This window comes from Lycorma delicatula, chromosome 8 (genome assembly GCF_047948215.1).
Source record: "Lycorma delicatula isolate Av1 chromosome 8, ASM4794821v1, whole genome shotgun sequence".
Taxonomy (NCBI): domain Eukaryota; kingdom Metazoa; phylum Arthropoda; class Insecta; order Hemiptera; family Fulgoridae; genus Lycorma; species Lycorma delicatula.
The window spans coordinates 111,887,428-111,900,036 of record NC_134462.1 but is presented as its reverse complement, the minus strand read 5'-3'; the positions used below and the strand labels follow the sequence as shown (position 1 = coordinate 111,900,036).

The window sequence follows — 12,609 nt, the reverse complement described above, 5'->3', positions numbered from 1 at the left end:
GTAATTATTGCATAATTTAAAATAATTTTATGTTATAAAATGAATATGAGTTATATGAATAAAATATAAACTTATATAGAAAATATAAGTTACTTACATAGTGACTAGACTGTTCTGTTTTTTTGGTATCATACCACCGGCTTCGTTGTCCTTGATCGATGGTGTCCGGGCGGCATCTTCGTTTAACATCGATGCTGTACAGTACAGTCCAGCTGCGTTGCTGCCGTTTGGAATTAAGTTCAGATGGAAACTAACCTCTGACGAAGATATCTTTAAAAAAAAAAAAAAATGTATATTTAATTAAATTTCTTGATTATTATATTAATTATAAAAACGTTATTCGAGTTACAAATTTTTTCGTTTTTTTTATAAATACTGTATTTATCTTTGAAATTTTATTAATTTTACTCTCGCCTTTGTTTAAAATTAATAATAAAAATACTACCAAAAAAATACGACATTACATAGTTTAATTTATTAAGCTATAACGATTTTATCAAAATAGTTAAAAAAGTATTTTTATGTAAAAGAAAAGCCACACAAATCATTTTTATTTATAAAATTGATTCTTTTTTCTTCTGCTTAAATCATATGTTTTAAATTAACATTTAGTCTGATTTTATTGATTTATTACACAATTACATTAAAATTTATTTTCATAGAATATGTTTACAGTTAATTCTAGTAATAATTTATTTTAAAAAATTATATAACTATTTTTAATGCATTATGTTACATAATTTTGTTATATTTAAATTCCACTAAAATTCTGTTAAACGGCCATTTAATAAATTAAAAAGAAGTAATGGTCCCGCATGAGATGTTTTTAATGTTGAATAATAATTACATTTTAAATCTTCATAAAATTAATAACGTTCTCTAAATAATTATTTTTTGTGGATAAAATATTTAATGCAAATGATTTTTGTTTCCTTTTTTATGTTTCAATTTAAAAACCAAATATCTCAACTAAAAAAAAAAATCCTTATTCTTAAGTAGTATTTAAAAAACTGAATTTTTATCTATAGCCAGTTCATACGTTGTTTATTTGTTACTATGGCAACTAATTCTAATAAATAATTAGCGTTTAAAGCGAATTTTCACGGTTGAATTTTATTGAACATTATAAACATACTTGAATCAATTTTATTGAATTAAAATTGAAACGGCGTAAATTAGATTGTAATAGAATTTATCAAAGAAATTAATAACTGAAAATTAACGATATTTTTATTCATTCATTTAGTCAGTGTTTATTGTAGATAAGTGTAAAAATATTAAAAATTAAATGTGTTAATGAAATAAAATCCTAAAACCCACTTACACTAGTAAGTGGGATTTAAGCTACTCATTTTAGTCCTTTTAAAATTAAAAATTCTTTTTTTCCAGAATGATCTCTTTTTTAAGCAGGAGAGAAGATTTAAAAAAAAAAATAGTTTATTGAAAAACAACAAAACAAGAATATATAAAGAAATAAGGTATCACTACAAAAATGTTTTAAAGAATTCTCTTTATAATGAATTTAAAATAACGAAAAATCCCATTGTTTATATAACCTTCTTCAGTAAATACCATTTGATATTTAACTATCTGATGATTTCAAGCTATTAGAAGTTGGAAGAATCTTTGTTGATGCTAGGGGTTTTGATTCTCCCTTCGTGAAGAAAGAAGAAGCTACGGGTGGTAACTGAGCGTTGAAGGTCAACTGCTACTCAGTAATTGCTGTGTAGCAAGCAACATTTGGCAACACTGACCCCGACTGCTATAAATGTGCCTATTAATTAAACTGTAGAAATGCGTTATTACGATTCCTACATCCAATCTTTGAAGACGCTTCTCTCATTAAAAATACTTTAGTAATTTAATTAAATTTTCATTTCATATTTCCAAGCACAAGTTCGAATCTTATTTAAATTTTTAATTATTCATTTAAAAAAAATTATTAACTAGAGCTGATTTATATTAGATGTACTATTGAACCGACTGAAGTGTTTCAGTCGGCTCAAAATTTGAGTAATATTTAGTAAAAATGTTTACAATATTTTATATTTCCGCTACGATTATCGCAATTGATTTGGGTGTTATTTTCTGCTTTTTCCAGTATTGTCATTCTAACATTCGTAGTTGACGCGTTGCGGAGTACCTCCAATCTAAAAGTTTGAGAATACAGGTACTTCGAGAGCAACAATACTAGGAAAGGTAGAAAATCAAATAATCAATTAATATTTGGTAATTGAGTACTACTAACTAATACGTCTCCTACTTGTACTTATCGTCTGTTCCCTTCACACTGCAACTATTTTTGTCCGAGTTTAGAAAACATAATAAATACATAAAGATACGTAAAATAAACAACGGAGGAGTTTATTCCCAGCGATGTTTTTAGGGTGAACGAACCTGAATTTACAGACCATAAGCGGACAGTAGTATCAAACACGTATGCTGAGCAGTTTCTGTTCGGTGGAGAATGGAAGAACATGGAAGGTGGATCTCCGAGGGAAACCCAGGGTGCGTCCAGATGCTCCAAAATGGCAACAACGTCGCTTTTTACTTTCAACCGGGTCGGTAACCCTTTCAGGGAATTTCAAATACTAAAAACCATCCAAAAGAAGAAACCCGGACTGGGAATTTGGTATCAAAACGGAAAATTTAAAGATTTTGGGATGTCGGAAAAACTATAGATATGTACGATGTCTGGGCACTAAGGAGAAGAACTAATACATATTACGAAAGAAAAACAGGTTCATATACCAATGATAACCGAAACGAAAAATAAGCAGAAAGGTTCCTAAGACAAAGACGATTATACAGTGATTTACAGTGGCGTAGATTTAGAAAGGAGAGCATCATTTGGTACGGTTGTTTAACTGAATACGAAATAGAAAAACAGAATTTGATCATGTAGTTGGATATCATAAAATAGTCACAGTAAGATACAAAATAGAAAAAGGATATTTATTATTAATATGTTTATGCACCGGAAGAAAGAAGGAAAGAGGAGACAGAAGAGTTTTATGAACTACTGCGAGAAATTAAGAAGCAAATAATATTAATGATGATTTGATAATTGGTAACGATTTAAATGCGAGAGTGGTAAACGTGGCTATAGATGGAATAATGAAACAATAATGGAAAAATGCTACGAAATTTGGCTTCGTTTAATAAGTACAGATTAATGAATCGCGTATGGGCACTGTGAAACTGCAGCACCCCTATAATCGATAACATTTAATACAACGAGTCCTTTTTTCTTCAATTCTTTCTTTATATTTTTACTGTGTATAATCCTTAAGCTTAGTATCAATAGCCAACCCCCAGTTTATGAAAAAGATACAAAAATGTTTGTACGGGAACTGTGCGCTTCACAAATTCCAGCGGCGTGGTGTTCGGCTGTTGTGCGCATACGCATATAGGAAGCTGCACGCGAGGCTGCGAGGAAGAAGAGCACTGTCGCTCCAGCAGTGCCGACCCTGGCGGGCTGGTGGTAGTTTTTTTTTTTTACTCCGCGTGTGTATGGAACATTCCTTGTTCGTTCCCTTTTCTAGTTTAGTCGGTGGAAGGAATATGAAAGCGGTTAGCTATTTTGTCAGTAGTGCTCAGAAGATGGCGGAAAGCAAAGGCTCTTTGATCGCCAATTCTGTCCAAAATAACGCTGGAAAGGCGACAGAGAAGGTAATTAGTAAAAACTAATTATGTATTTATTTCTCTGTATATAGAAATTTAAATTAAGCACCGTTGGATTATAATGTTTTTAAGCGGACATTTTATTAAGTTATTATTATATGTGTATTGACGTTTTATTATTTATTCGGTTAAACCGAATACAGTTTTTGAGCTCAATGTGCTTAAAAACGTGTACCATATTCTTGAATGCGATAAAGTGTAAAATTATATTATTATCCGGCTTCCAACTATTCTATTTGATTGATTTTTTACGGTTCTTTTATTTTATCGAAAACTTTAACCGTGGTCTTGAAAAGGCACAGAAAATATTTTCTGGAGCAGCACCTCCACTAATTTTAACTACGAGCCGCCACTCTTCCAAGGATTAACCAAGTACAATAAACTATTTTATAACAAACGAAAAGACGTGGAATTTATTAGATGTACTAGTTTTTCGAGGGTGTGGCATAGCTAATGGTCTTTTACCTTCTGGCCGCAAATGTGACGTTTGATGAAAAGGTCGGTGAAAAATAAAACAACGATCAGAGATAGACCCTATAATTACTCGTGGAAAGTATATCTTTTACAGGAGGATTCAATTAAATATCTATATCAAAAGAGAATGAATTTGTATAATAAATTATACCGGTTTAGCGAAAATATTGAAATAGAATGGAATAATCTAAAAAAATACTAGACGTAGAAAGGTTAAAATTTGGAATGAGGAAATAAAAAAATTCTATAAAGATTAAGAATCAATCTTATAAAGATGTCTGGTGGATAAATTAGATGAAAGCAAAAGAAAGTACAGACGCTTGAATAACATATTTAAAGAAAAACGAGAACGGTACAAGATGTTTGGGAAAAGAATGTGTCGGACATACATGGCATACAAAGAATAGCTTATAAGATTTTGCGACATTTATGTCGAATAATAGAGATACAGCAACTCTAAAGGTTATTTTGATGAAAGTTTTCTTAGATTTTTGTGGAATGGAAAAGAACACCAAAATGAAAATTATGCCGATCAAATGTTTTCTATGAACTCGAGTGATAAAATAGAATATAAGGAATTGCAAGAAGCAATGAACAAATTGAAAAACAGAAAGGGATTTGGAAGCAATAATTATAAAGCGGAAATGTTTAAATACGCTTGTCAAGATGTTAAAAGGTTTCTACTTTGCTTATTCAACCTTTGCTGGAATAGAGAAATCGTAACAGATAGATTGGCACTTGCTGTACTACGTCCGATATTTAAGAGAGACCGATCGAATTGTAATAATTACCGCGCTGTTTGCTAAATGCAGTGTACAAACTTTGCTCGAAAATAATTACGGCTACAATAAAAATTACCGCTGATACTGTGTCGGTGGAGGAACAAGTTTAAGGATCGGTATATCCTGCACGGATAAATTTTTAGTTTAAAACAACCGATTGAGGAAAACAGAGAATATAATAGAGAAACGCACGTTATACTTATAGATTATAAGTAAACTTTTGATAAAGTATGTAGACGGCCACGTTTTGATATTTTGAGACAACGTGGTCTTCCGATACATTTAGTACGGATAGTTAGGAATTTATATAATAATTCAAAAATATGTATGAGAAGAAATAAAAGTATGACTGCAAATACAAGCCGGGGTTATAGTATATCCCCTACATCTTTAATGTACGTATGTACGAACGTCTAAGAGAATGGATATCGCATTTACCTTTTTATGGATATGATGTGGGAAGCAAAAATATCCTGACGATGCTATACGCAGATGATCAAGTTATAATTGTGGATAAGCAAAGAAAGCTTTATTTGAACTGTCAAAAATAGTAAAAAAATATAATTTAATTATCTCTTCCGACAAATCCAAGGTTATGGTTTTTAAGGGGAAATGACCTTTGAGGTCTAAAATGGTTTTGGACAATGAAACATTGAGCAAGTGAATAATTAATTTATTAGGATTAAGGATATACTATTTAGGAGAAATAGATAAATTTGAAAATTTTAATCATTTAAATGGTGTCATAAAGTAACATTGAGAAATAAAGTGAGGAGGGATATGCTTCTAAAATTCTAGAGTAATGTCAGTTCCCACTTGCCCTTTTTGGAAGCGAAATGTGGACAATGACGGCCGCACAAAAACCAAGACTGCAAACAGCAGAAATGCGTTTCTTAAGATCAGCGGCAGGTCGTACACGAATTGACAAAAGGAGAAACTCAGAGATTTGAAGAGAACTTGGTATATATGAACTGAATAAAAAAGTTGAAGAATATCAGAAGCAGCGGTTGGATCATGTGCAGCGAACGGCGAAATCTAAGATGTCCAGAAGATTTTATAATCATCTTCCAATAGGAGCGAGTGACATGGTATGCCCAAGGAAGATATGGTATGATCAGTTCAAAATGTTGGATGAGGTAACAGGGGAAAGCCTAAACTCATAACAGAAAAGAAGAAGTAGAAGATGCGCAGAGTAGGACTAGTAAGAGTGTCTGAAGAACCCACCGGGTTGGTCTAGTGGTAAACTTCGTCATCCCAAATTAGCTGATTTCAAAGTCGAGAGTTCTAAGTAACGGCAGTAACTTTTATACGGATTTGAATTCTAGATCGTGGATACCGTTGTTCTTTAGTGGTTGGGTTTCAATAAACCACACATCTCAGGAATGGTCGGCCTGAGACTGTACAAGGCTACATTTCATTTACATTCATACATATCATCCTGTGAAGTAATACCTTACGGTGATTCTGGAGGCTAAACAGAAAAAGAGAGTAGTTCTACCAGAAGTGTCTGAAGAATTGTTGGCACTGCTTCATAATGTTGTACGATACGACGTAGGTAGCAAGAAGTCTCTGGCAGTTCAGCAATCATCCTCATCCTACTCGTCAACACATTTTACATTTTGAAGAATAATATATAAAGTTTGGATTCGAGCACTACATCTAACTCTCTCTCTCTCTCTTTCTCTCTCTCTCTCTTTCTTGCTCTTTAACCTCAGGAAACACCGTTAGGTATTACTTCAGAGGATGAATGAAGATGATACGTATGAATGTAAATGAATTATAGTCTTGTACAGTCTCAGGTCGACCGTTCCTGAGATGTGTGGTTAATTGAAAGCCCAACCACCAAAGAGCGCCGGTATCCACGATCTAGTATTCAAATCCGTATAAAAGTAACTACTACATCTAACCCGGCTGAACAATAAAATCACGTCTTGTTAACTCGCGATAATGAAAACTATACAATAATAAAAATCATCGAAATTAAAAAAATAATGTTGAACGTCGAATAAATTGAAAAATTCAAGAATTTTTTTTAAATTTTTAACTAAATGTTGAATATTGAAAAAAATAATAAAATAAATGGTATTAAAAATTACAGACAAAATATAATCATACCAAACTAAAACACATCCACTCGATTCAAATAGTATTATCTTTAATTTTTCTTCGATAATTTTTAATGAATTTCTTAAAACCCAATTCCAAAACTTTTGTTTACTAGGAATTTTTCCAAGCGTAATGTCTATATTTTCATAATAAAAAAAATTACAGGCTACGTGGAATGAAACAAAATTCACTATTCTTTTTGGTATAACTATTTCCAAGCATCTCAAGTAAGGTTGACTGGGATAAATGAGGTGTAATCTGGTTTCCAGCTTCTTTTTTGCCGATTCGAACATAATAATACGCATCGATTTGTCAATCCGATCGAAATGTATGAGGTGAAATGTTGAAGTGACCTCTTCAATCTGTCCACCACAGGAATTAGTTGAATTGTAAACAGCTCTACTTTCAGAGAAAACAAATATATCACAAATTCCCTATATACATCACAGCTATAAGAAAGACAAAATACTCGTAATAAAGTGGAAAAAAACAATTAATTTATGTTCCCCTTCTGTCGAGAAACTAGGCATTATTAATGTACTCGTACATTGCCTTTACTCTGTAGGGTAAGTTATTAGTTTCATAATTTTTTTAAATCTGAAATTTTTTAAAAAACGAATTCTGATCATAAGCGTTAATTACTCGTAATTGTTTTGCTGGGCAGTGGAAGGAAGGACAAACCCCCTTATAAATTTCAAAATACGATATAAAAAGTATAAAATGATTTACGGATGGGTTTATTTACATTATTTTATATTTTTTAACATTAAGGTGTGAAAAGACCGTTTTATGAAGAAAACGTACACTGAAATTTACCCCATCAAATTAAGCGTGGGATGCTGATGTATGAATGTATGACAATATGTTCAAGAAACTACTCTTCTCTTCTTAGCCCATAGTAACCTCGAATTAAGATATGTTTGTTGTTTCGAAAAAAAAAACTTATTTATCCTTATTAAAGAATAAGATAACTTTTATCAAGTCAACTACAACTTTTTTTTTGTTATGGCTCCTAACTTAAAAAAAAAAATGAACAATGTTATTTTCCTTCCTTTATCTGTAACATAACCTAATAAAGATTGTATATATTTTATATCTGTTTGGTAAGATATTATTTTTTGAAAATAATATGGAATCTTTTGCTTTTAGGATTAGGCGATGTAGTAGCAGTACTTAGCCTCCGCGTGAAGTCAGGTACGCTTCCTATTTTACCCATATATTTATATTATTAGAAATTTTAAGTTACAAATAATATTATTTATAAAGAAAAAAAAGATAATGTGATTTGTTTTTATTTATTTTAAAATACAATACACTATTGTATTACCTCACAAAAAGCTTTAAGTTAAATTTCAGTTAGTCAATAAAAAAACCATATTATATAACTGTTAATTGAACCGTTACTATAAAAGTATAATACACAGGTAACATGAACGTACTTCGATCTAGTCAAAAGCATGTATTTAATTGAATAGTCTGATAAGCTGATAACAAAGTTATTATATTTTCCTGGCATTGGTTATTTATTCTTATATTAACTAGCCGGTCAGGGCTCGATTTGCTCGCCCGACCTTCTAGCCAGGGACGCGGAGCTCCCTGGACCCTCGGCCCGTTCGTATCCTGACGTTTGTGAGAATATTAAGTATTCTACAGTTCATTAAAGAAAAAAAAAGAGTGGTAATTTTACTTAATTACATTTCTGTTGCCATGGTGACAGAAATATAATGAAGCGAAAGGAATAATATATATATATATACACACACATTGTTCGTATCAAGAAGCATGGCGCTTCTATATTTATTTATTTTTATAAAAATTTCAAAAAAACGTATGTCCATAAAAAAACTTGATCCATCATTCGAAAATATTTTGTTATAAGTTTAAGTGAAATTTTTAAAATTACTTAAATCAACTTGTAATTATTTTATTTTAAAATAAAATATACTAATATTTCTCTAAGTAGATTATTAACTGATTTTCTTTAAATAATAATTTTAATAAAAACAACTATAAGAAAAAATCTTGAATCGTTCGGAAAAGCTTCTCAGCACCGGGAAAGGGCCGTTTTTTATTTATTTATTTTTTTTTTTTAAATTACTGATATTTTAATAACTTTTATGCTACTTCAAAAAACCAAGAAATATATATATATTTTCTTTTCTAAACTTCATAGTTTAACATTTTTAGAATTATTAAAAAACAATAATTAAATGTACACCATATCAACATAATTGAAGACAATTATAATAAAAAATTGCGTAAATATATTTTAAAATTATCTTATAAATAATGTAAAATAAAAAAGTCTATAATTACAGCTTACCAATATTTAGTTGTTATTGTTTAAGATTTAATCTAATAACTTTGATTTGTTAATTTTTTTTATCTTATTAACATTAATTCTATTAAAAATATATATATATTACCTTATTACAACTTATAATCGTGGTAGAAATTAATTAATAATATCCTTTTAAAAAATACAATGAATAAAATAATTACAACGTACGTACATTATCAAAGAAACTAAAGCAACAAACTAAATGTTTAAAAACAATTCTATTTATCCTCCTAATTGTTACAATAAATGGGTATTAATCACTGATGACGATGATAGCACATAATAATAATAGTAAATTCTGTAATTACAGACTGTATGCTATATTTTAGAGCTGTGATTGGTCATACCATTTTGGAGAAGTTGAATTAAGGAGGGATAAAATTAGAGTTGTTTAGTTATAGCTAGATTTAATGAATATTGATAGTAATAATAATAATAGTAAAATTGTTTGTTTTTTTTCTTGTTATTATTATTGTATCGTTATGGATATTTGAGAAGTTTTATAAAGAAAGAGAAGGGTGACAAATAGACGAAATTATGAATATGCTTGAAAGAATGATGCAATTGAATAGCTGAATGTCTTCATCCATTTTGAAATAAGCAATCATATACTCGTGTGTGTGTGTGTGTATATATATATATATATATATAGACCACAACTCACCATAAATAGTATATTTGTTGGTTACTAATCTTAATAGATTTCATAAAATAGAGAATTAAGTCAATTTTGACTGTATTTTAATTAATGTATCATTATAATTAATCAACTTGTTAATTATTATAGATGAATTAATACGTCTATAAAATCTAACATTAAATTTGGTTAAAGCCATTGCAATTACATACCATTATATCCAGTAATAAAAGTAATATTTCTTTTACCAATAATGTGAAATTCCTCAGGTACGTCAGTTCCATCGAATTTTATAATTTTTGGGTTAGTTCGGTCCTGCAAATTTTGTCCGTAGCGTTAGCTTTTTCCTATTACCTCTCTTTAAAGAGTGTGTTATGTATTTTGTATCTCATTATTTATTTTTCATAATACAAAATTATATACAGAGTTATTATAACTAATCTTTCCGACGAACTTGAGTAATTCACATTTAATCAGTGGCGCCTCGCGTATAGGCACTGTGGAACTGCAGCAACCCTTATTTCCACCTGATGTTATCGATAAAATTTAATAAAATGAGTCCTTTTTTCTTTAATTCTTTCTTTATACTTGTACAATATATAATCCTAAAGCTTAATGTCAGTAGTCATCCTCCAGTTTATGAAAAAGATACAAAAATGTTTGTATGGAACTTGTGCGCTTCATAGTTCCAGCGGTGTAGTGTTTGGTTGTTGTGCGCATGCGCACATGAGAGTGCGAGGGAGAAGAGTACTGTCGCTCCCGCAGTGCTGACCCTGGTGTCCTGGTGGAAGATAGTTTTTTTTTATTCCGCGTGTGTATAGATCCACTAATGTAATGGTTTCTGTGATGTGAACAAGAATATTTTGGGTGATAGGTGGTAAAGGTGGCCGATACACTTGACAAAACCCTAGAGAAAAACGTCACAGGGTGTTAGGTTGAGGGATCGCAGAGGTCAACGCAAAAGTTCACTATTACGGCCACTATACCCCAATCCTTTCTTTGGTGGTTTTTTCTTTATTTAACCTCCGAGACCACCGTTAGGTATTGCTTCAGAGGATGACATGAATGACAAGTAACGTGTGAAAATGCCATGCCTGACAGGGATTTGAACCCGGGACCTCCGGATGAAAGGCCGAGACGCTATCACTCGCGCCACGGAGGCCAGTTTCTTTGGTAGTTGCCTTTTCAGTTCACGTCTCACATCTAAGCGGAAGTGGGATGCTGCCCCATCCTGTTAATAAATGAACCTCGGATGTTTTGATCTAGTTGAGGATTTCTGTGGACTTTGTACGAAAGTCTCTTACGCTCTCTCTCTCACACACACACGCTCTACAATTGTTTTTCTTACTGGTGGACGACCGGTTGACTTTCGCTTACAGATTCATTCCTGGGGGCATCTTCACCAAACTTCCTTCTAAACTATCGTTGCAATAGCAGACGTGATAATCCAGCACACAAAAAGGATTCCTCTTCGTTGGCAGCCATTTTCTCTCCTATTACTCAACCGACGACATCAATATCAACCCGACAGCTGTACCAAACATTGACAATCTTAGAATTTTCCTTTCAGTTGATGCTACTTTAATGTATACGACTGAGTGTTATTAAATGTCATTCAAGTTTGTAATCTGAAAGATCATTTGTAATAACCCTTTATTAGTCTACATATTGTTATGAGTACAGAGTGCTTACTTTTCGAATTTCACCATACGGTAGATGAACAGTAGAATGAATATATACAATGAACATGCATTTAGGTCTAAGGGGAAGCTTTGTCATATGGATTTATCTTAATTTCAGCAAATTAATCACCTTCCTGCCTTCAATTACGATTACCGGCACTATTCTACATCCTAACCCCGTAGGGGAAGGTACCCGCCTAGTGATGTTCCGGTCGCCACACCTCCTCCGTTCCTTGCCCTGCTGGGCTTTAACGGGAGTCGTCTATCGCCCTCTGACTTTTTATATCTCATACTAATAAGCCTGGCCTCGTCGGGATGCCACCGATTTAATAACTCAGCTTACTGCCTCCGCAGTAGGCATTGTCCGGACATCTTGAATGTCCAAGGCACTATTCTACAGTACCAAACATGATAAATTTAGCGTTAGCTGTCACTCTAGATGGGTCTCTGGTTACTCTCTGCTGTGAATTTTGGAAAAAAGAATAGGGTATTCATCAAAAATGATTCCAACTGCCAGTCAAATATGCATCTAAGCATTCCCTCCCGAGGGACGCATGAGTCCATTCTATCCGCTTCGAATAGGATTCGGGACGCCAAGAACAACGAATTTTTTCGAAGGCCGGTCTCGTCGTGTTCACCAGTGGCTACGGGCACGTCCAAACCGTACCGTGTAGTAGACACCGACTCCAGCCAAAACTGTTCCGCCGATAAGGAACCGACTATAGGAAACTGTCCCAGCCAGGGACCTCCTATTATGCGTTATGGAAATCCAGGTCTGTCCTCAAGAGGTGTAAGATGTAGAGCAAGTTTCACATTTTCTGGTTGAATTACAAGACGATCTGGTCCGTCCCTGTTTTGAAAGTTCTACTACATTCCTGCATACCCTGAGATTAAGAGATACAC

At 32.3% G+C, this 12,609-nt stretch overlaps 1 protein-coding gene across 1 annotated transcript in view; it reads right to left on the bottom strand.

Annotated features, from left to right (window-relative positions):
- LOC142329017 (sodium-coupled neutral amino acid transporter 9 homolog) overlaps window positions 1–12,609 on the bottom strand; it is a 99,318-nt gene that overhangs the window by 59,621 nt on the left and 27,088 nt on the right. Inside the window, exon 4 of the mRNA XM_075373262.1 lies at window positions 98–270. Within this exon, the coding sequence (XP_075229377.1) occupies window positions 98–270 (173 nt within the window). The remainder of the gene's footprint in view (window positions 1–97; window positions 271–12,609) is intronic.